The sequence below is a fragment of the Strigops habroptila genome, chromosome 3, assembly GCF_004027225.2.
Source record: "Strigops habroptila isolate Jane chromosome 3, bStrHab1.2.pri, whole genome shotgun sequence".
NCBI lineage: Eukaryota > Metazoa > Chordata > Aves > Psittaciformes > Psittacidae > Strigops > Strigops habroptila.
In genome coordinates this window covers 31,205,374-31,230,014 of record NC_044279.2, presented here as the reverse complement: position 1 = coordinate 31,230,014, position 24,641 = coordinate 31,205,374, and the positions used below count along the sequence as shown (strand labels likewise).

Below are 24,641 nucleotides of genomic sequence, written 5' to 3'. Positions count from 1 at the left end.
AGTTGTTAGAATTTCAGATTCATTTTGTGGCACACAGTAACTGCTCTTATGACCTTGCAGAAGTAGAAGGTGCTGATTCTTTTAAAAAATCAATTGTCCTATCTAGTTATTTAACATCTGTAGTTCACCAAGATTACTGTTTTCTGGATCTCAGCTGTTTTCTGGATATAGTATATGGAACTGAATCCTAAAGATACAAAAGTTACCATGGCTAAGTAACTAAATTCTAGTCAAGAAAAGGATTTTAAGATTTAAGATTGATAATAAACGGAGAGAACCTTGCAGCTGATTGTACCTCTTCATGTGTTAAGTTTATTAAGGACTAGAAAACATTATAGTGTTAAATGTTATATATTGTTCATTAATGGTTTATGGTGAGTAATAAAGATATGTAATTATTTCTCTCTAAAGAATTTTAAAAGCTTAATTAGGTAATTGAGATACCATCTGATTGTTTTCCTGGTACAACATTTCAGTCGCTTTTGCTTATCTTTGTTATTCACAAGGCCCAGTTTGCAGTGAGAAACATTTTATCTTTTTATCAGACCAACTGACAGATTAAATGGACAGATTTTGCAGTGTGAAAAAAGGCTTGTGTGGGTGTATATCTGTTTTTTTCTTCCCAAAACCATCAGATACCTTTAAAAAAAGACACTAACTTTCTCTCTGACCTTGCCTCAGTTATACTTCTAGAGCACTGCAGATCGTCTCATTAATTATTCAGGCATTATTGGACAGCACTGAATAAAGAGAACCCTGAAAATACCTACTTGAGAAATGGTATGATTGATAATCCAAAAAAAAAAAAAAAGATAAAATTCTCCCCTATGTCATCTCTCTTTAGGACTCCTTATTTCTTCTTTTCTCATCTAAGAATATACTTCCTTCTTCTGAAGCATGAAAGCACTATTGCTGCCTAGCTGCCACATTCATTCTTGGTCCCTCTGTAACACCCTTCAGACCTCATTTTCCCTGACTGGAATGCTCTTCAATACAAAAGGCAAGTGTCACACCTCAGTAGGGATTAACTGGTCTTTGCTTTTATGCTCACCGTCAGTAAAGACTCCATTGTATCTCTCCACTCTGACTCTCGTATTACTATATTACTTACTCCCTGTCATATGGACTTGATAGTATAGATAAGGGGTTGTGGAATGGGACAATGTGTGAAGGCACAGGCTGGCAGACAGATATGCGATGAGAGCAATGGGCCAGGTTTTGAGCACAAACACAAATTCGGAGAAGCTGCACAGTGAGTTAGTTCATCCATTGTGGCAGGAGGCATGGAAGCACAGAAAACAGAGGGTCAGAAAGCCCAGCTAAGACTTTGAGTGGCACTTTTGGAGGTGGTTATTTCCATGATGCATGTCGGCACACGGATCTCGCTAACATAAATTTCCCTTAATTCATTAAGCAGAGTATTTCTAGAGAGTCCTTACAAACCCTGCCCCATCTCACCTATGACTCCCATCATCAGCTTGCCATCTTTGGCCCTGAATTGTCATTGATCCTCATCCTCCCTAGTTCCTTACTGCTCTTGGATGCTATGGCTTTTCTCAGCCCTAATGTCGCTGCTTGTATCTTTTAGTAATCATCTTGGTATCTGCACTGCCAAGAGAGCTGAGTATCCTGCATTTTCTGAGATTTTTATTCCTCATTTCTACTTTTGTTTTGAGGAAGAGGTGATGAACAATTTTGGCAGGACAACTTTGGCATTACTTCTCTTCTAGCTACTAGGGTTGCCAGCTGGCATTCTGCTTTCCCCCTTCTTTTAAACACAGCCAAGAGCAGCAGTAAGCTACGGCTCGGGTTTTATGGGCATTCACATATGACATACAGCCTCAAGAATCTACAACAGAACTATATTTTTAAGCTTTATAATAAATCATTTTGGCATTTTTTCTTAAAAGGATCTTGAATTCGTGTGATTAAGTGGGGATATCACTGCTTATTTTAAAAAAGGATGTTCCCAGTTCATAGAGCGAATGTGAGCCAAACACACTGTAAGGATGAAGAAGAAACCAAAAGTATTTCAAATTTTTCTTTAAAAATCCCCCCAAAACGATGTTAGGAGCTGAGGGAGAAGCACTGGCTGAGGACTTTAAAGTACTTACCTTGGCAATAGTGGGTTAGGCTGTCAGGCTCTGCTCAGTAGACTGGACCAGAAAGCGGATACGATACTGTATGGGATTCAGCTGAAACCCAACCAACATTTCCCCTGCCCAGCAGATCACACTTCCGTTATTACTTCTCCTCAGCGCACTTCCCAGACCTACTTCTTGTTGTCCAGAAGCATGACTTGGTGAGCCGAGATAACCCGCTGTTTGCCAGTGCCCGCAAAGGAACCCTTCGGCACCGGGACACCAAGCTTCTCCAGCCTAGCACCCACCTGGCTCAGCATCCAGCAGCTCCCCGGGCCAGGGTGCTGTGCCTGTGTGCCAAGGCAGGAGGAGGGAAGGGGCTGGAGTCCATAATAATGTGCACACTCTGGCTGTGTCTCTGCGAGGAGGATGGGCACTTGTATAACCCCATCGAGGGAATGCCCTTGCGAAGAGGCAGTTGTGAAGTTTTTACATGGGAAAGTCAAAGATACCACAACAGAAACCTTGAGTGGGGGGAAAAAAGTGTCAGTTTTTGGTGCTTTAGCCTCACTTTTGTCCTTAATGAGGACAAGGCAAGCTAGCCTGTGCACTGAGCCTGTGGGCTTCCAGTTTGTCGATACTGGTCTCTGCCTCCACCTGGGACAGTTCTTCTCTCAACAAGTGATAGGACAAGAGGTAATGGCGTCAAGCTGCAGCAGGGGAGGTTTAGGTTGGATATTAGGAAAAATTTCTTCACCAAAAGGGTGCTCAGGTGTTGGAACAGGCCTCCCAGGAAAGTAGTGGAATTGCCATCCCCGGAAGTGTTCAAAAAACGTGTAGATGAGTCCCTCAGTGACATGGTTTAGTGGTGGACTTGGCAGTCCTGGGGTAAAGGTTGGACTTAATGATCTTAAAGGTCTTTTCCAACCTGGCCGATTCTTTGACTCCCAGGGACATGTTCTCAGATGATCTGAGCAGCTGGCAAGACAAGGCTCAGCAGGGGGGCTTCGGGTGAGGCCGGCAGCTCCTCCTGACCCACCCCAGAGCATCGGGCCCAGCCAGCACCTCCTGCGGGGAGCAGGGCAGCGCCGTCCCCCGAGGTACGAGCACCGGTAAAGGGGCACCTCCAGCTTTATTCACGTTTAGGGCAACCAAACTGTGACTTGCCGCCGCCGCAGCGACACCGCCTCGCCCCGCGGGCGGCACCTGGCTCCGTGCGGGCGCCTCAGGCCTCGCCCCGCCCCGCCAGCTCCGCCCTGCTCCCGCTCGACCCCGCCCCTCGCATGCCGGGGCTGGCGCCGCCGCCGCCGCGTCCGTTGGGGCTCTCGCTGCCGGTGGAGCCCCGGCCGCCGCTGGGCGCCGGGGCCGGCGCGGGAGGATGCGGCGGTTCGCGCGGGTGGCGCTGCTCTGCCTGGGCTGCGGCGTCTGCTCGCTGCTCTACGGCTTCAGCCAGCTGGCCCTCTCCCTCGAGCAGGAGCCCGGCGCCGGCCGGGAGCGGCAGGCCCGAGACCCCGCCGCGCACGGCGCTCGGCGGCAGGCAGGCGCCGGCCGAGAGGCGGCGGCGAGCGCGGGCCGAGGCGAGGCGGCGGCCAGCAGGTAATGGGGCGCGGGGGCCGGGGCCGGGCGGGGACGCGGGCGGGCGGTGGTTGGCCCGCATTCCTGCGGGGAGGGCCGGGGAGGCGCGGGAGCGCGCCGGCCGCCTTCCTCCCTCCCTCCGGCGGGCGGAGCGGGGCTCGGAGCCCGCCCTCGCCCCCCGCGGGGGCCGCGGGCGCCCCCGGCTGCTCGGCGCCGTCCGGCAGCGTCTGAGCGGCGGGGAGGCCGCGGCGCGGGGCCGGAGTCGGGGGGTGTCGCTGTGTGTTCCGGCATCCCGCCCGCCGGCTGCCGCGGAGCAGAGGGCGAAAAAGCCTTAAATCCAAACAAAGTCAACTTTAACAAGCGGTGTTAGAGACCAGCCGGTTGGAGGCGGCACCCGCGGCGGGGCTGCGCTGCTGCGGGAAGGGCGATATCGAGACGGAGGAGACTGTCCCACTGCTTGGGGAGGTGCCTGCGGTTTGCGGTCGTCCTGTGCTGAAATCAGGCTGCTGCCCTGTTGGAATAGGGTGGGTGAACTGGGGGGTGTGCGTTTTCTTCTTCCAAGCTAAGAAACTTCCAGGTTGTTGCTCAGTTCTGAAACTTGTTAGTTTAATGGCCATCAAATATAACTTTATTTAAGCAAAAATACTTGTTATGGGATATTTTAGTAAAGGCAGTCTTCTCACAGGGAATTGTGGGTTCAGTTCTGCAGTTAAAGTGGTGTAAATCTGAGCAGCTCACACTGTGCATAGCTGTGTATTTCTGTTTCCTGCTCTTCCTGTCAGCAGAAATTTTCATGTGGTCAAGCAGAGAGTGAGATTATAGAATGAAAAAGTACTAGTTTTCCTTTAGATTTATAGCTTCATGATCATGGTTGCCTGCGGCTACCAGAATGCTAATGCCAGGAAAGGAGGAGTGACAAGAAATCTGTTGCTAAAGCTGGAGTTGAAATTAGGGCCAGCCTACCTCTAGCTTTGCTTAGATTCCATAGCAGTTTAAAGCTGTCTAAGTATGATGGTTTGATGAGTGTACCTCCTTCCTAATGCTGGACACGCTCTGACACCCTGCGCTCCTTACATGGCCTGTGCTTCCCAGGTCACAGCATGCTGACCTGCCTGAAAACTGCCTAGGGTTTGGCCAGCTCAGCACTCTGAACAGGCTCATCGTGTAATTATGAAAGTGTTGTTGCTGCTGCAAAGGAGTTATGGAGGATGGCAGGAGGACAGAAGCTCTGACTTAATCATCATAAAATACATGAAACAGCATTCTGAGTTGCTAGGGGTGGAGTGAGCTGAAATGCGAAACCCAGTTTTTGACTGGTGTAACTACTTCAGAGAATGTTGGGGGGTTTTCCCTCCATGCTTTTGTTTTAGTTCAGATTATGACCTGAAAAAATGTGAGGATGCTTGTTCCTCACATCCAGTTTATGATTAAAACTTACTATGAGAAGCTGAAATCTGCTAGTGCTAAAGAACATGATAACTGGAATAAAAGAGTTAACTTTAACAGTTTTATGTAAGATTTAATAGGTTTAATGATCATAGAATCATAAAATAGTTTGGGTTGGAAGGGGCTTTAAAGCTCATCCAGTTCCACCCCACCCTGCCACGGGCAGGGACACCTTCCACAAGACCTGGTTGCTCCAAGCCCTCTCCAACCTGGCCTGGAACACTGCCAGGGATGGGGCTGCCACAGCTTCTCTGGGCAACCTGTGCCAGCGCCACAGCACCCTCATAAATCAGTTTTAAATAAAAATATGTGGAAAAAATCCAATGTATGGTACTTGTTTTACTAAAGAAAATATGCAATTTACATGAAAAAAACTTGTGTCGAGTAAAAGACAATCTAAAGAATTTGTATTTGTAAACATTGAAATTATTTTCAGGTGCATCATGCTCCTGGTTAGCAAAAGAAGAACCAAGCCTATTTTAAAAGCTGTACTATTCTAGTATTTGCATAAAGTATAGTTTGTAAGTCAAAGATACTGGTAGGCAAGAACCCCATCAAGGTGCAAGAAGCTTCTCGCTTGCTGCAGTGAGGTGAAATGAGATAAAAATGTGCCCTGTGTTTCAATGTGGAAAAGCTTTATAAATAGAGAAAACTATTTTCCAAAGGTCTTAAGTGCCACAAATAATTCCTGTGCATGCAGTTTCATGAGAGCATATCTTCTTGCAAAATCAGTCTGTTGACACCTGTGTGGGAAATCTTTACCTGTAAACTGCTGTCAGACTGAAGGCTCAGGATGAACATTGTCCTGTTGTAAATTATTGAAGTTTTATATGTGGTTCGTGCACACAGCGTATGCAAAACTCACTGCGAGTCAGTCCCATCAAACAGTCCCTAAGAATTCTGTTTAAGGAAAAATTCTGTCCTGTGGCAGTTAAGAAATGCCCCACTGAATATTTCTTTAGATCTATATACTTCAGTTATTCTCAAGTATGAAATCGTGTTACACTCACCTGTGTTACTGATAAACGCATCTTGGTGAATGTATTGGGGGTTTTCAGCTTCTATACTTCAGCTGTTTCTTTAGTGGAGTCTGAGCATGATAGCCACATGGCTGTTTTATGCCTACTTCTGACCATTCTGTGATAGTGTAATATCCTAAAGGGTTCATAACCTTTTAGAGTAAATTGTGTTTGGGTAACCTTCTAATCCTTGAAGTTTAACATTTCATATGTGTTTAATAGTAACTCTCAGTAATGGATTGCTTCAAGCTGTTTTCACTGATAACTTTAAAATACAGTTTAGCAAAGCCATTGTAACTGCCATCTGAAGGTATTTACACACTCAGCAGTGATTCTGTTTTCTCTTTAGCTAAGAAGGGTTTTCTTTGCCTGAATAATCTAGTTATATATATGACAAAAGTGCAGAATGAGCTCAGTCATGCTCTGGGATGGGAGAGGGGAAAGTTGAGATTTCTGCTAATTTTCAGAAGCATGCAAACATGAAAACTGCAAGCTTTGAATAAAGCTTCAGAATACCACACCTGGAAGAATTTTGCAATAGTGTGATGATGCTTATAAGTAGAGAATCTTTAATTAGAAAGGAAGTACTGTATTGAAACTAGAATTACAGGTTCAGGCAAGATCCTCCAATAAACAATATAATTCAGGGGAGCTTGTTGGGTAATCACTTTGGTGAGGAGTTGTTTCAAATGCTACCGTAGCCTGAGTTACAAGAGGACTGGAAGCTAAAGGCTTGTGTCTTGAAACTTGATAGAAATAGCTGAAAAACTTTTCAAGAATTTGTTAGCTAAGTCCTAAGGTTGGATTTTAGCTGTGAAAAAAGATTAACATTGAAGGTAATCAGTCCTCCTGATTATTCATTCCAGTTATAAAAATAGTAATGAATAGTCATTACTAATAATAACTGTCATGTATAATAACTAAATGAACAATAGATCTGAACTTGAAAAAAAGGAAATACTGAAGTGTCTACTTCCAGAAGATATAAAGTCAGTCAAAAGCCAGTATATGTAGTCACTCTTTTTTCCTTTGCTATTATGATTTATGGGTGAATAAGGTGGTTGTCAAAAAATGGAAAAAACCAGAGCGAATAAATGCATATTTGCTACATGTATGTCACATAATAGAGCTATAATCTGCTGTCAGTGGAGTATATACTTTCAAGTCAGTCTTTTTCCATATGCTTTCAGATCAGTTAATTAGCAGACTGTGCATAGGAGAAGTGAATCTTCAGTTAATTTTATCAATATTTCGACTTCATTTAGACAGATAATGTTCATCTTTCTATTCAGGTCTAGGAAAAGTGCTATCCTCATGGCAAGTTTGAGAAGTGGAGCAGGAATCAGTCTGTTGTCAGTTCTGTGAATTCAGTGAGGTCAGTGGATTTGACCCTATTATAATGAAACATTTTTTCTATTATGCATTAGTTTAGCATTTTCATGCAGCCAGCCATGCAGTTTTGTTATGTGTGACACTGATATCTGACTGTATCTGTCTCTTGCTCTCCAACTGTCCTGGTAAAGGGAGAGTTAAGTGGATCATAGTGCGTGGAAAAGTGTAGGAAGTATACCCACAAGCTTAGACAGCAGACGAGGTTGGTTGTAGTAGGTAGTTCATTCTTCCCTTGTGCTGTATGCAGCTATTTTCCATCTGTGTCAGAGCTTAGCCAGCAGTTTCACCAGCAGTTTTTCAGCTACACTTGTGCCTTAAGAAATTGATCTAGAAACTGTCTAAGCATTTCAGAATAAAACTTTTAAAAGGATGAAACATTGAACAGTTTGAATCATAGAATGGTTTGGGTTGGAAGGGACCTTAAGATCATCTACTTCCAACACCCTGCCATGGGCAGGGTCTGTCCAACCTGGCCTTGAACACTGCCAGGGATAGAGCATTCACCACTTCTTTGGGCAACCCATTCCAGTGCCTCACCACCCTCGCAGTAAAGAACGTCTTCCTTATATCTAACCTGAACTTCTCCTATTTAAATTTGAACCCGTTACCCCTTGTCCTACCACTACAGTCCCCGATGAAAAGTCCCTCTCCGTTATCGTTGTAGGCCCCCTTCAGATACTGGAAGGCTTCTATGAGGTCTCCGCGCAGCTGCCTTTTCTCCAGGCTGAACAGCCCCAACTTTCTCAGCCTGTCTTCATACGGGAGGTGCTTCAGCCCTCTTATCATCCTCGTGGCCTCCTCTGGACTCGCTCCAACAACTTCATGTGCTTCTTACGTTGAGGACATCAGAACTGCACACAGTACTCCCAAGAGGGAGTTGAAAGTTGAAACTCCATTTAAAAAAATCTGCTGAATTTGTCAAGCAGTGAAGTTGAGTAGCAAATGTTATTTTTCATAGAAATGTTGTAAATTAATGAAACATTATCAAGATTTTTCCAGTTAAGTTGTCTGTATCAGACATTTAACATTACATCTACTGTTTCCTATCTAATAAAGCCATTGCTTCTCTGACAAAATACATCATAAGAAATTTCTGATACTGCTGCAGGTGTTCAGGAAAAGCTCTTCAGAAGAATCAGAAATTCTCAGTGCATTTGGGAGCTGAATTGAGCATCAGTCTTCCCAAATTTTTACTTCTGTGATGATGAGCAGGAAGGAACTAAAAAAAAATGCATCCTTCCTGTTTCGCTGCACGTTGTGCTGTAGAGAGACACCAGTCTGTCTGTTAGTTGTTTCTTTCAGTTGATTAGACTTTGGTTGTTAATGCAGTGCTGGAAGGGAGGCAGTAGTCATGACTGCAACCCTCCCCATTTGGACATAGTGCTAAATATGCTGTGAAGTTACAGCAGGATAAAAGATGCCACACAGACTGAAAAGTATACTTGGGAACTGTGATCTCCATTAATGGGAAGCCCACCAATGCAGTTAACAAAACGACTTTTTTTTTTTTGTTTTTGTTTTTTTTTGGTTTTTTTTTTTTTTTTTTTTTTTTTTTTTTTTTTACCACTGATGTTTGGGGGGTTCCTTATGGTTGAAACTTGACTTATCTGAGCACAGGCCCTCAGTCTTCATCAATGTGACTTGTGCATTACTGTGTAATTTGCACACAAAATTGTCCTTTGATTCTGAAAAGTGGTTTTTTTTTTTTCAGGTCACAGTATAGGCACCTTTGCTGTGTCTGCAAGACTAAAATTTTTACTATCCATTGGTTTTGAAGCTAAATTACCTGATGAAGGTAATTATGAAATGGCTGGTTGCTTAAGGGAGAGATGCCTTGAACTGGCAAACATCTTTGAGAATGCCGGTCTGATATCAGCGATTTTTAAAAACTTTTGTTTCTTTGCTTTTGTATTTTTGACAGTGGTTGGTGTTAGGAGTTGTCCAACCTAGTAGTCTGATGGAGGTGAGGCTGCTGCAGCTCCATGTCCCTGGGTCCAGCCAGTAGCAAAGCTGAGCATTTATTCCCAATGGGCATGTGTGCCCACAGCGCATGCATACATGGCTGGCCACAGAGATCAGCACAGAGAAAACAGTGCACAAACAACACAAGCGGCCTGGTCAGGGTGAAGGGTCTTCAGTGAAAAATATGTTAATGTATACAGTGTAGTTCCCTCCAGTAACTGGTCTTAGACACGCAGGCTATCCAGGAACAGGATCCTCTGGTCTCTCCTGTTGCTGGCTTGAGCATGCAAACCCATGAGGCTTGCAGCCCCAGTTCAGTTCTGGTACTCAGACCCTCTTGGATGTGCACATATGAGTACACTATGGATCCTTCCAGTTACTGGCCTTAGCCTTGTGGCAGCTGACCATGGGACTGCCTCAAGCAGGTGGGTCTTTCGGATGGTTGGTCAAGACCTATGATCTTTAGCAGTAGCCAACCCTCAAAAGCCTCTCTGGTGGCTGGCTTAGGCCTTCTGGTCCTTCCAGTAGCCATCCCTGAGACCCTTGTCTCTTGTGATTAGGTGGAGAGGCTCTTTCAAGTAGCTCAGATGCTGTGATTGCTGCAGTCTGGCCCAGCCTTATGGCCTATATGATACCTGGCTCCCAAGCCTCTTTCTCAACTCGTGGGCTAGTCTGGCTTGGTATGTGCTAGTGATTATGCGTACCAACATGCACACCCGCACACTGTGTGCGCACAGGTCTCTCCAGTTTCTGGCACTGCAGGTTCATGGGCCCCTTTGATCTGTAGCCATCTTTTCATTCGCTGGCACTTCCACCTCTGTGCATGCACATGCGCATGGAATGGAGCCCACCGGCACCCAGGAAAACAGAAATTGAGTTTAATGAGGAGACTGGTTACCAGGCACACAACATGGCCAGTTGTACTGACTGGCCACCTGTTTACGTGTGACTGGACCCTCTTCTCTCTGTTTTTGCATTCTCATTCCTCCCCAGTCCACCTTGATCCCACAGTGAGCACCAGACCCATGTAGACATCTGGTAAGCTGGTCTGGAGAGCCTTGCCTGTTTTCTCATCCGGTGGATCTTCTGCCTGGCCCATGGACTGACTGCTCTTCTGCATTGGAGCTGGGTCAGGGTGCTCCATGTGCCTGGGTTAGATTGCTGGGTTTCCCTGACCTGACATTATTTTCTGCTTTCTGTTGGTGGCGACTGGCCTTTAATCGCATAACCTATAATAGATGTGAGCAAAATATTCCTCCCTGATGCTGAAGGTGACTATTCCTGCCTGACTAGTAACCTCGCTCAGGTAACTATGACTGTGCCTGTTTGATGAACAGATACAGTGCATCTCCCTAGCTTTGTAAAACACTTGTAACACTTATTTGTAGTCTAAGCTTTCCTCAAGTTTTATTTCAAGTAAAAATAAACCTTCATGAGTGTCATTTTGAATGATCTTATTGAGAACAACAAGAAGAAAATGCTGTCCAAGGATTCCAGCCTCTTAATCCTTTCTATGCAAAAGCTTTGTGGAATATGATAGCATATGGTCAGCTGAGAAGGACTTCTCAGGCAGGAAAAAAGTCTTAGTCTAACATTAGGTAAATTACGTAAGAATGTAATTAGGACATGTATATATGTTTCAAACACAAAATTTATGAATCATATCCAAGGCTGACAACCTTGTTATTGTGCTAAATGGGATATCAGAAAGGCCTGACATGTCAGAGAAAAGACTTGGGCATTAATTCAAGCTTGCCTCTTGGCTTGGTAGTCTGGATTGGATGGTAGCTCAAGGCAGCTAGAAAAACACAGCCTTGACAGCTGGAAGAGGAATCCCCTGTAATAATAATAATAATAATCTTCCAAACCAGAAAACTGTTTTTGAGAGATAGTCTATTAATTTAGCCTAAAAGTAATGAGACAGTTACTTCAAAATGCTTCACACTGAAGATTGTGAAGATTGTTTTTCAGATAGGCACAAGACCTTAATGTGCCTTGAAGTCTTTAAAAAACTTCAAAAGCCAGGAAGATTAATGTAAGAAAGAATCTGGCAGAGACAACTTGTAGTTTTACATTATTTACCTTCTCCAGAGGACTGCAGATATCCCAGTCACAATCTACATTATCCTTTTTTGTACCTGGATATTTATTTGTGGAGACCATTCTTAAGTCATGAGATAGAACGACTTGACTAATTCATGCGTATGCAGGATAGAAGGACTTCCTGCAATCTCTACCAAAGAACTGGTCCACCACCTCAGTGCTTCATGAGGTGTGAAACACTTGTGAAACACTCTTTACCAGGTCTCAAGTGTTGAAAAAAGAAGAAATTATACAGCTTGCCATTTTTGGTGCTACGTTATTGTATTAAGTCTGGTATTTGAAAATGTTGGTCTTTACAAGTACCAGATGATTCCACCAAGATGATGCTGATTCATTTGAAATTTGCAAAGCCAACTTCCGGTAGAGTTTTGAACTGTAGTCCTTAAATACCTTTTCATCATCAGGCTTTTTGGGAGTTTTCTGCTTGCACATATCTTTCACTTACAGATGCCAGCTTTCAAAGGAGGATGAACATTATTGGCATTGTGTCACCACTGCCAATAATGGAAGCAGAGGAGGTCACACAAGTGTATACCCCTTGCTTTGCAATATCCTGCTTGCTCATTTTAGATTTTAAATCTTGATGTTGATTTCCTCACCAGAGCCTCTGAAATACACTTCTGATGCTCTTTTAAAATATTTCCTATATTACTGTTGCATAAAATGTAGTGGTAGACTAGTAAAACCTTATTATTTTGATATTGCATTAACCTTTTGTTATGAAACAATGGAATTTGTTGGTGCTGCAAAACCCTGTGTTTTGTTAAAAATCAGCTTTGCAGGTTTGCACTGAGTAGGGTCATGGGTGAATAGGGATTGCGTTTAAATAGACAATATAACTTTGAAAAAGAAATTCTCCATTTATTCGTCTGCTTGAAGTAGAGGTGCAGAGGTGAAGGAGTTTTTGCCAGCAGTAAGTGTTGCCATTCACTGTATTACCTATAGACTTATACTAAGACAACAACATAGAATGACCTTCTGAAATCCCAGCCCGTCTGTTTTTCTCACTCTGAAAATACATGGAGAGGAAAGGCTAAAGGATGGGGACCAGTCTGCATTAACAGAATCCTCCTGGTTGGCACCTAGTACCTCCTCTTTTGTATTACCCGAGTTCTGTCACATAGCCAGTCTTCTGCCAGGTAATTAACTATTCAAGTTATGTTTGAGCTAGAAAATAATCCATTTAATTTTGCCATAAAATCAGTAACACTTATGTAGGTTATTTTTGTCTTATCCTGTTAGGTGTAAGAATTTGTCTGTATCTTTCTGGAATTCCTATTGGATGCTGCCCTCTGATGTTTGTGGAATGAACTGCTTTTGGGAAGCTGCTTTTAGGTAGGATCTATTATTAAATAGTACTTTATTATTTGATTGCAGGCAGGTGTAGCTCATGAATGTTTTTGGCTATTTAGCAAGGTGACAAAGCAAAATACTTTGATTGCTTCACATGCGTTTCACCTGCTTATATTATGATTGCCTTTAGCTGGCCTTTTTCCTGTTATGTTTATAAAATTGTAGATTCAAGTGTTGTTATAAAGAGTAGGGTTTTTTTTTTTTCCAGTTATGTTGCTTCATTAAATAGAGACTTGCTAACACTGGAGTAAAGTCCATCTGAATATTGTGTGAAAAGTTATTGATGAATTATTTTTGATACATAAAACTTGCTGCACAGTAATACCCATGATGTAACTAACTTTCAATAAAACTGGCAGATATGCTGTGTATGTAAGTTTGAAGTTTCTTTATTCAAGTTACATGTTTTATAGAATTTGAGGAGGGTGCTTCATCCAAAAGCACTGAAACAGCTGTTTTGGAATGTTCATAAGATACACTACGTTAAAGCATAGACTGTGTCGTTAAACTTACATCTTTAACAATAAGTTTAAATGTTTTGATGTGGTTGTTCAGGTGCTTTAGGCTGTCAGGTTACGGAGTAGCTTGAAAAGAAATGGAAGAAGCCTTAAGCTACTTGACAGATATGTTCTCTAACCTGCATAGTTCTCTTGAGTATATAACTAATGTTGTAAATCAATTTTTCTTATATTCAAAATTTTACCGATGATCATCCTTTGATATGGTTATCTCTTCTTCTTAGTCTGAAACTTGAATATTCCTAGGTAAGCAAAGGGGGAAAAAAAAAAGGTTTAATTTCACAAGACAATGTATTTTTGAAAATTGTGATGGTGGGAAAGACTTCAGATCTCTTCTCTATTCTTTTCTGCTTCTGTGCTGTCAGTGCTTTTTAAGGTCATCCGTTGCCAAGAAGTTAAAAGAGATGGCTTAGATTGACTTTTTAGTCTGTTAGCGAACTGCACCTGTAATTTGGGACTGCCAAGTCTTTCTTGCTGTCCTTGGTAGCCAGCGTGTCAATCTGCAGGTATTCACCTGGCTTTCCCTTTGGCAGATTTAGCTGTCTGAATAGGTTAACTTTTTTTTCTTTCCTTAAAAGTTAGCTTTTGGGAGTTTAGCTTTATGAAGTTTAGCACAGAGGGGTAAACCAAATGTTAGTACTGTTGTGTTGGAGGGCATAGAGGCTTAGCCAATGCTTAGTGGAGGGACAGGATGTGATTGTAAGCTTCATTCATCCATGGACATCTGAGCCAGTTGTGTAGTGCTGAGGGAGGAGGGGGTCTCACTGTCTTCTGACCCTATTGACTGTGATGATGTCCATGAACTCTCCACAATGCAATGTAATGGACTAAGCAGGAAATTTCCTTTCTGGATTTTCTGCCAGAATTAAGGCAGGTAGGACTTTAGAACCAGAAGCAGAGAAGCCCCCTGCAGTTTCTTTGCACATACCTTAAGTTGTGACTTGTATTACCTTGTTAAAATGCCCTATGTGGCTCTGAAGACAAGTCTGTTGAAGAATGTATTGATTATGATGTTACTCAATGAGTGTAGTTTCTTTCAGAGTGAAACAGTTGTCATTGCAAACCCCTAATATTTGCAAAATTTCGTATACATTTTGCAACCAAAAGGAAAAAAAGCTGCTTAAATGTGTAATGGGGATGTGGTATTCAGATTAATCATTTCAGGTTGAGTTTGATTATCAATATATTACTATTAATCCCCCTATATTGTGCGCACTCTGCTTGTTGATTTCATCAGTGAGATGCTCTAACTTCAGAAGCGCCCCCCCTTGCCTCCTCCAAACTTCATTTTAATTTCTTGCCCTGTTTAATACGTTCAGTTGGTTTGAGAGAGGTGCAGTGAGTTTGTGTAGAAGAGGTTGGGAAGACGACAGAGAGGAGGCGAAAATGCTTCCTCTTTGGATAGCAGCAAGCAGTTATAATTTCTCAGCATCTGAACCTGCTGTCTAAGCCTCATTTCCTCGTATGTGCTGGAATAACACAAAAGATAGTTGCAGTTTTGTTTCAGCTTTGGATATGAGCTGTGATTTTATTTAAGTCAAAATATGTGCACTGTACTAGGAGCGCTGAGAAGCTGAAGGGTTTTTCAGAACTTTGATATCATCTTATGCTTTGAATGTGATACTGAATAGTTGCTCTGAAGTTTGCAGACAGATTTTTGGAAGAAGAGGAATGAACTTAATTCCCTGCAGGTTTATTAACCACAGGAAACTAAGTCTAGCATTCTTGTTTTCTGAGACTGTGTGTGTAGGGCCACTTCAAGATTCTTCATAAAGATAAGGCCTCTTGAAAGCTTTTTCTGTGAAGAGGCGACATTGTCATTCCAAGTTGTGTATCTTTTGAAATAGAAAGGAGTGAGAGTTCTACCACAGTGTCTTATTCCAAATAATTTGATCCTGAGTTGACTAAGCCTTTGTGTTCTTGTTAAGTGCAGTTGTAGTGAGGTGCAGGATAAAGCTGGACTCTGAAGGGATAGGGATATGAGAAAAACCTAAGTGTTATGTATGTGGTGGTATCGTAAGATAGCCAACTCCACTGCCTGTAGACGTGCCAACAAAATAATGGGAATTCCAATGAGTTTGCTTTTAATAGAAGTGGGTGAGTCAGGTCATTGAACTGCACTAACACTTACTTGAATCTTCTATTTGGCCTGATTTAACTCACAAAAAGAGAACACTGTTTATCAAGATCATAAATCAGTTTGTGAATGGAGATTCTGGTGTTCTATTTTTGCTCTGTCAATAAACTAACAAATTTAGGTGGTTCAGAGGAGCAGATCATGTAGCCAGAATTTCTTTGCCAATAGCAGACTCATAAAATTTATCTCAGTGTTAGAATGTCTCCTTTCCTGTTACCAGTGAAGTTTTTCAAACATTGGAAGGTAGTCCTTCAACTTTTGGATTTTTAATTCTTTTCTTTGAAAAAAACTTGGCTTGGTTTTTGTCTGTTTCTGACTTAAAGTTCAGTTGGCGGCTTTTTCTCCTGGATATCAGAACCACAGGGATTTGTTTATCCATGAGAGAAAGAACTTGGCACAGACATTTTTGAAATGCAGCTTGCTGTGTCATTTCCTCTGAGTACCTGTAAGTGTATAAAGTGTGAAGTGACAACTAACATTCTGTGGATTTGTAGGACTCAAGTTAGTATAATAGAAGTGTTGGAGACCTATAGAGGAATCTGTACATTTTTTAGGAGAGGTGTGTATATATAGACTTCAGTATGACTCTTGCTATAGCTAATTCAACACCATTTTAAATTGATGAGCTCTGAACAGCTGCTAATTCTAATAATGGATAGTAAGGATCTTGTCTCTTTAAGTATCAGTGTAAGATCTCTTGTCTATGCTGTATGTAGGAAGGATTTTGGAGCTATTCTGCCCCCACATTTATCACCATTCTGATTATCAACATTGAGACAGAATGTCTTGTGCTGTGCTTGTGGTACAAAATATTTATTAACTTTCACATTGATAGAGGAAGCATGAGATCACTTTTACATACAGGGTATAGATTTTATCAAGAATTTAGAAACTGCCGATAACATGACGCTCAGGTTTTGCATGATTTAGATGATGCATATCTTTTCTAATACACCTTTCAAGGTGCTGAGTGTCATTTAGCTGGTATGCTTGCTTATTTCCAACTGAGACTGATTAAGACATTCTTAGGGGTCGTTACTATGGCTATCTGACCTGCCTGATTTCAGTTGTTAGATGTCGCTTGTAAGTGGGTTTTAAGTTGTGTTACCTATGGGGAAAAAAAAAAAAAGTTTCACTGTTTTTGAGCATATTGGGGTCCAGGTGGTGTTGATATCTTGAGATGAATGTTGACAGTCGTGAAAAACAGGATGTCTCTTCTAAACTAGTTAGCTCATTGGAGGATGGAGCTTTGGACTTTTATAGTCAAATTTTAAACAGCTAATATGTTGTAACTTCAAACCTAACATACTTAATTGAGTTGGTAATTTAATAGATGACATTTGAACATCATAGGTGCTGGTATCATTAACATAGTTTTACAAACTAAGCTCTGATTATGAACTTTTTAATTCAATATACAGTAGTAGAAAGTTAAGAAGCTGAGTAAAAACTGGAATTTTCATCACTTTCAAATCTGGATAATTTCTGTAGTTACCTTGATCCTATTCTAATATGTGTGGAAATGCTTTAACAGTTGCAATTCAATCAGTGTAGTCTTTGTTGCCTTCTCACTCTGCCTATTTCTTTTACTGGTAACTAAAGATTGCTGGGTTAGGCTCTTTAATGATCAATTTGTGTTTGATCAGTTGATTTAGATCAAACACAAAACATTGAAAGAAAAAAAGGATGCGATAAGTAAGCCATTTCTTTTGTGTATACACATCTACCATTTGTTTTTCTCAGGTACCTCATGCCAGGTTTGAAATAATACAGGTTGATTATAGGAAAATATTTCCCCTGCATATTCTAATGGATATAATTTGCATTTTCCATGCTAATTGTCAAAAAAGCTTGCAGTGGTGAAATATTTGCACTGATAATGTGAGTAGCTTTTTATACTGAAGAAGAAAACACATTTGCAGTGGGCTTCTGTTTGTTCTTTCTGTAAGTGTAAACAACTTTAACACAGCTGAGCCTGGCAGCCTAGTCCATTTGGTTATAATATCAGGGAAAGTTTAATGATGTTGTGGAAGGACTGAGAGACTTTATTAAGCAACCATGTTTAGGAAGCCATATATTGCATGCCTCATGTGTTACAGACCATATGGAGAAAAGATCAAAGAAAAGCAGGGCTGTTGCTCTACCAGAATGAGTGTAGGAGAACTTGTTTTGATGTAGAATAATTTTTAAAATAGTTATTTTTATAAGCTACAAAATAATCCTTGCATTACCATTATGTAATATGACGGTGGTTGTATATAAAAACTAGTGGTGCAGGTTAGGATGCAGCAGGTTTCTCAGAAAAAGACAAATGTTTTTGTCTTTTTATATACATATTTGGTTCAAGCTAAATGCAATTATATTAAAAATGGTAATTCCTCTCCTCAGTGGGCCAGAGGAAGATTTGAAAGGACAACTGAGGTCAATTTATTGCTTCAGTTACTCATACCACTCTATGCTCTTAGTACCTGGATGCTAATCTTTCCTTCCTTGGCTCCCCCAGCCCTGTTAAGGAAATAGGAGAGGACAGCATGATTGCCAGGGAAGCTGAGCAGGGAGCTCTCTGTTGATCCCTAGGTGTGTTCTTAGTAGTACATCAACAGATGGGAAAGTTTGTAACACAGAATTAAGACTGACTGTGGTTCCTTCGTGGCTTTCCATAGCAACAGTGCCACTGTATTTGAATGTGGCTTAAAAAAAGGGAGAAAAATGAAATTGTCCTTAGACACAGCAGCAGCTCTTTGAATGGTACCCAGCTCACACTAGATGCTGTAATGCTGTAGCTGCTCTGGAAGTTTTGGAGCTTGGTGTGTGGCAGTCTGTGCGTGCAGCAGAAGCAGCCGTTGTGCTGTGACCTCAGTATATAGCAGGATAGGATTGGGACAGGCTTAATGATCACAGATTAGGTGGAGTTGTGTAAAGGATTCCTTATGTCCAGGTGTTCCTGAGGGTTTGATACCCTCTCACTTGTGCTCTCAGTGTGTTACATAACAAGAACAGGAGAGCCCTCTCTTAAACTTACACAGGAGACTGCCCGCTATGGTGCCTTGTGCCAAGTCTAGAGGGCAGAGCTAGGATTTTCATGGAGTTGATGAGTATTTTAGTGACAGTACTGTTTGGGTTCTGTTTTTTTCCCCAAGAAGTTCAGCTGGGATGCAGTGAGGGTTCTAGAAGAGAGCAACTCATCTAAACACACCTCTGTAGCTTACTACTAAATGATTATTTCATAATTTTAATTGACCTAGAAGTGCTAATTTAATATACAGTGTGTCATGGTGTACATAAGGCAGTGTTTTGACAGACAGGTTCTGGAAAATCTTGTTGTAGCAACTTCATTGAGTGTATCCAGCTATGTTCCGCTGTCAGAGGTTATTAACCCCACAGCAGAATTAATCATTGCAGAATGAAGGTCTACACTTCAACACAAAATACTTCAGGGCAAGGCTTGTACCTGGCCTTATGCTGCTGATGAGCAGCATGTTGTAAAGCGTATGCTTTTGCTCTCAAGTGTCCAAGTGGATTATTTGAAATGTGTTTTCTAAACTCATGGGACTATGTGTGGTGTGCTCTCTCAAGTGTTTTATTTCATTTATTTTTACTGTCCCTACTGCTCATGTAATTAGTATCCTCAGACAAATAAAGTTCTCTTATTTGCCCTGAACGCTGAAATTCTGTCATGGCTTCCTGCTCAGTATCTCCTGTTGGATTACAGGTGCATTCTTTGCTCTTTCATTTTAATTACTGGAATTTGGTGTGGGGTTTTGGGGGGGGGGGGTTTGTTTGGTTTTCCCCTTGCAGGAGCTAGGGCTCCCACAGTATTGGAGATTTTTTTTTTCCCTTTACAAATCAGGCTGTCAAGTTTTCCTTGTTAGTCTGTTCAAAAGCCTTACTAAAATACAGTTTGTATTTCACTCTGTTGTTGCTTTTCCCAGCTTCTCCACTAAGTACTGCCAGACCAAAACATCAGGCTACTGGTCATTAGAAATATGAATAAAGAAATCTTCATTTGTATTTTTGTGTTTTCCACGTTGCATCTGAAGATTTCTTGGAAAGTGTCTTAACACTTTCAGAACCTGGATTTTGAGGTTCAATAAGGGTATTGCTCTGATACCAGAGGTGTGATATTCGTGACACCAAAATCGCTCAGGTTCAGACAAGTTACAGTTCTGGTAAAATACTTTATATTTTGCTCATGGTCAGCTCAGCTGCTGAACTGCTAAAAAAAAGATAAAGATAGAAATGTGTTGCTGAAAAATCTTGTGTCATTGGTTATACCAGACCCAGGACTGTCTAAATGAACAAGGTTTTTCTTTCCCTGTCTTCTGTTGAGACCTCTGTAGATCTCAACTGAGATTCACTTTTTACTAGCTTTTTCTAAAAATTTTTTTGCCTTTTCAAAAAAATATTTTTAAGGGCAGATCTAAAAAATTGAACTTGTGAAGTCAGAAGCTCATAGAACAGATAGTGTGAACAAAATGTAAAAGCATTATAATATGATCAGTCTGTTTTTTTGTTGTGTGGCTTGAAGTGTTCTTTCATTCACAGATGTCACTCGATGTAGAAATAATCAAATAGTCTTGGAATCTCAGTGTGTTGTAGAGTTGCTTTGGCATACTTTTCATCATACCTTATTCAGGGAAAGCCATGTATTACATGTGGTGCAGGAACTTGGCTTTCAGCTATGCAGTTTGTGTAGGTTGTGTCCTTATTTATCACATGACCTTGCACTATCACTGTAAGCTCTTGTGACTGCAGGGCTTAATTATTGTAATTCCCTTTTCAGTGGACTAGTGATGAGGCTAATCTGCTGTTTGCAGCTTGTTCAGACTGCAGCAGTGTACTGCTTTCCGGGTTTCAGCTACCCTCATCACATCCAGCTTGCTTTGTGTTTTTTACATGAGCTACTTACTGCATGGTGTAATGTTTAAATTAGCTTTATGAATAAAGGTCTGAATGGGAATGCCTAGTTACGCTTCAGGATTCTACTTTTTTTTTTTTTTTCTCCCTGTTAACCTGAACTAATTTTTCAGGGTTTTGTGCAAGACTTGGAAAAGGTTTCAGTCTGTGGATTAAATCATGTGAACACAGAAGTCTGTGTATGGGTGTCTATGTCAAGTAGGTCTTAAGCATTCATTGAAACTGGAAGAGCGTAGAGAATGATGCAGGTGACTGGCCATTAAGTTGCTGAGAAGTAAATGGCTGGTGTTAATTGCGAAGCACTTGGTTATCCTACACATCTCCTTGGGACTAGTAGATACATGATCTTTGAGACACCCAATCCTTTTGGACTGGCACCTGGAGGTCAGGTGTGATGTTCTAGAGCTTATTAAATGGCGGTATTGCATCAAGCGCTAAATATTTACTTTGAAATAAGATTAATTGCTTTCTATGCTTTGTATCCTGCTCACTAGATCTCCATTGGCTTTATTGAGACTTTGGATACAATCTCGTATGTCACCATCTTCATTTAGGTGTCCTGTTTAGGATCTGAATCTTAGCTATGAGGTCTTTCACCCATGTGATTTTTAATAATGCCCTAAACCTTGACTTGACAGACCGCACGTTCTAATTAAAACTTTATTAATCTTAAATCCCTGAGATGCTGGAGTTTTTTTTGTTCCAGGGCATTAAACTCTTCAAAAACTCAATATTTTTTAAATGCAGAAGTTCTTGATGGCATTAAAGTTAAGCCATTTTACAGTGATAACTTTGCTTATGTTTTGCCTCGTGGAACTCAAAATAATGTGTGTTGCTCTCGCATGCCTTAAAGAAAAAAAGGTGTATTTGCACAGTATCTTTTATCAATTTAAAGGAAAACTTGTACACATCTAAATGTTTTAGTTACATAAAAATTGAGTAGAGATTACTTGCTAAGAAACACATCTGTTAATTTCTGTTTGAAGTGTCTCTCTCTTTGTCAAGTTTCTAAGAATAGTTGGTATGTTTGCCAAGAATTTCTCTACTGTTAGTGGGTTGGAAAAGTATTTTCTAACTTCTTTTTTTTTTTTTTGTCTGAATAACTTGGATTTAAGCTTGTAATTTGAACCTTTAGATACTCTGAGCTCTCTTAGCCACCCTACTCCCACAGTCTGTGCAGTTAGCTCAAGCACAGGATATTGTTTGAGAATTGGCTTTGAGTTGACATATGTTTAAAACCTTTGAATGTTTTTCTGACTAATTAAATATATGAAATCCAGGAGTACATGGATTTAGGTTTAGCATGTCCACTGCATTTACCACCAGGCTAATGGTATTTACCCAATAATAATTTTAGCCTGTTGGATTAAAATAATAACTTTTGAATGTATCCAGTATACTACCTACCAGGCACTTCTCACCATAGCTATTGGACAGCAGCTGTCTTCAGGAATAAAGAAGGTCCCAGTCGCCACACCTTGCAGTGGTTTAGCCCCAAGGACATGGGCAGTGCATGTGGTCAGGGTACCTGAGAGACTTTCCAGAACCACTGGGAGCACCAGGACATCCCACAAGGCCATTTGAACTGTTAGTTTCCCTGCTTTCCAACCCAAGTTGTACTCCTGCGGGATGGAAGGAGAGGAGAAAGCTTCTTGTGTTTTGCCAGTGCTTAGGAGAAGTGCTGAAGCATGGGTTTGACAAAAGGGCAGAAAACAGACAAAATGCCTAGATCATTCAAAAATGTTCTTAACAGGACTCCTAAAAAGTAGGGCTTATTTCACTTTTGTTGTTGAGCTTGATTCTGCTATATTTATCACGTTTACCTATTTCTGTACTGAGTCCAAGGAAAGTGGAGAAAATGAGCACATGCACATAGACAATGTCTTTCAAATTCGATGTAACTTCATGTGATCTTTCTTTTAACATAGCTGTTTGGATGGAATTCCTTCCTAGTGCTGGATAGTAAAATTACTAAGAAAACAAATGTTTGTTTGTTTAGTTTCTGTACAGCTCTTTCATACCTTGTTTTTCCTTCATAGCCTGGGATGGTGGGAGTGAGTATGAGAATAGTTCAGGTTAAATGTAAGCCTGTATATGAGATGTAGTGCTGTAGTTTGTATGTTCTGTTTGAGTTACCCTTTGCTGGTTTAAATATGATAAAGGTTATTCTGTTAAATTACATGCTGCAGTAAATGGTAGAGCTTTTTTTTAAGCCTGTGCTAGAAATGATGCCAAATGAAAAAATATCTTTGTATCAGATATGATTATATGAAGACACATCCTTCTGAGAAAATGCATCTAGCAGTGGTTGCCTGTGGTGAAAGGCTGGAGGAGACTGTTACTATGTTGAGATCAGCCATTATTTTCAGCATCAAACCTCTACAGTTTCATATTTTTGCTGAGGACCAGTTGCATGAGAGATTCAAGGACATAGTAAGTACCCAAATAATTTATTTAGTCAATTTGTAGTACAATTTGAGTAATTTATAACAATTTCTCTGCTTCTTGGGCATTAGTTGTTGGATATAGTGGCAGAAATGCAGAGGCCTATGAATAAGGTAATATCCAAGTCTTCTGTAATGTTGGATGGGAATTTTGAATCTTCTTTTCCTGCATAAAAATGCCAGTTGCTGATATCAAAACTTCTTGTAGAGACAGACCAAAGCTTCCTCATTTGTCACCTCGAATCTGTTAAATACAAACCCAGTGTTCTAAACACAAACCAGTTATCTTGTGTGAGCTTATTTAAAGTTGGTTTTACAAGAGAAAATGGAGATCTGTCTGTTTTTTTGACCCTGTGCTTACTGTATGAGTCAGCTTTACGTTGCCTAAACAAAGTGAAACATTGATCTTTGAAAATGATAGATATGGTTATGTCTAATTTTAGTAAATTTCAGTTAATGAATATAACTTTATGACTGGAGAAGCGGTATTTGAAGCTGACTAATATATAGTTGTGGAGGGTTTTACTATTTTTGTGCTGAAAATGTCATACTGTTACATTAGTATATTATACATACTGATATATGCACACTAATGTCATGCAAACAGTAACTGACAAAAGTTGGGTAAGGTTATTTTAAATTGAGAAAGACTTTGTTGATATTTCTCCTGTAAAAACTAGGTAAGAGGGCAAAAAGTTTGATGTATCTACTTTTTGTAAATATTAATTTATTTTACTTGTTCTTCTGTATATGATCTGAAATATGTTTTCTTCATAGCGGCCTGCAGGTGCCACTTTCTGTTCAAGTATTTTGAATAGTTGACAGGATCTTGTAGTTCAGGAAGCATTTCTGATATGGAAGAGAGGTCTTGCAGTTGTGTTCAATTATCAATTTGAATGGGGGATTGATTTCTTTTCTTGTAATGTAATTGAACTGAAGTAATTTTTATGATCTTTTCTTTTCACATAGCTTGATGACTTCCCCTATGAAGGAAAAGTTAATTATACATTATATCCAATAACATTTCCAGCTGAGAGTGCAGCTGAATGGAAGAAATTATTTAAGCCGTGTGCTTCACAAAGGCTATTCTTGCCAGTAAGTTATTCTGTAAAAGGACAATACAGAAGTCTCTTTATGAAGCATCAAGCTGTCTTGTTAATCTAATTTCTGCTTAGTTTTAAATTAAGGACTACTACTCCTCCTAAAAGTTACTTCTGTGACATCCTGAAAAAAACCTCTGAATTTAAACTTTTCTGTGGCACTAATACATTATAGAATAAAAGTCCTTTTCTCATTTACTGCATTATGGCACAGTATCCTCAGTGAGAGGTGCAGGTCATGTCATCCTCTCAGAGGTAAGAAGGATTTATCACACCTAATTCCCTGCATGCATGGGTCTGAGAAGTGTTAGAATGAAACAAGAAATGGGCTGTTGTTGCCAGTGTTTTGTGTAGCCTTTGATCATCTAAGAGACTTCAGAAACCATCGTTAAGGCTAGCTGAACTATAACAATGTCAACTATCTCCCAAATATTGTCTCATCTGGGGCTCCCTTACACCTCTTGCTTGTTTGATTAAATAGCGGGGGAACAGGAGGAAGGTAGGAGCTCCTGCTATGATAATTTTTCACCTGGCCTGCCACTAACTTTGGAGGAGCCCCAGGGTATAAAGCTCTACACTCTACAAAAATTTTCC

The 24,641-nt window shown here is 40.8% G+C and overlaps 1 protein-coding gene across 1 annotated transcript in view; it reads left to right on the top strand.

The window, feature by feature from the left end:
- Positions 1-3,392: 3,392 nt before the first annotated feature.
- The window catches only part of GXYLT1 (glucoside xylosyltransferase 1), a 33,545-nt gene continuing 12,296 nt past the window's right edge, over positions 3,393-24,641 (top strand). The window contains exons 1-4 of the mRNA XM_030478687.1: positions 3,393-3,677; positions 12,821-12,913; positions 22,762-22,936; positions 23,917-24,042. Coding sequence (XP_030334547.1) covers positions 3,460-3,677; positions 12,821-12,913; positions 22,762-22,936; positions 23,917-24,042 — 612 coding nt within the window. The 5' untranslated portion in view covers positions 3,393-3,459. The remainder of the gene's footprint in view (positions 3,678-12,820; positions 12,914-22,761; positions 22,937-23,916; positions 24,043-24,641) is intronic.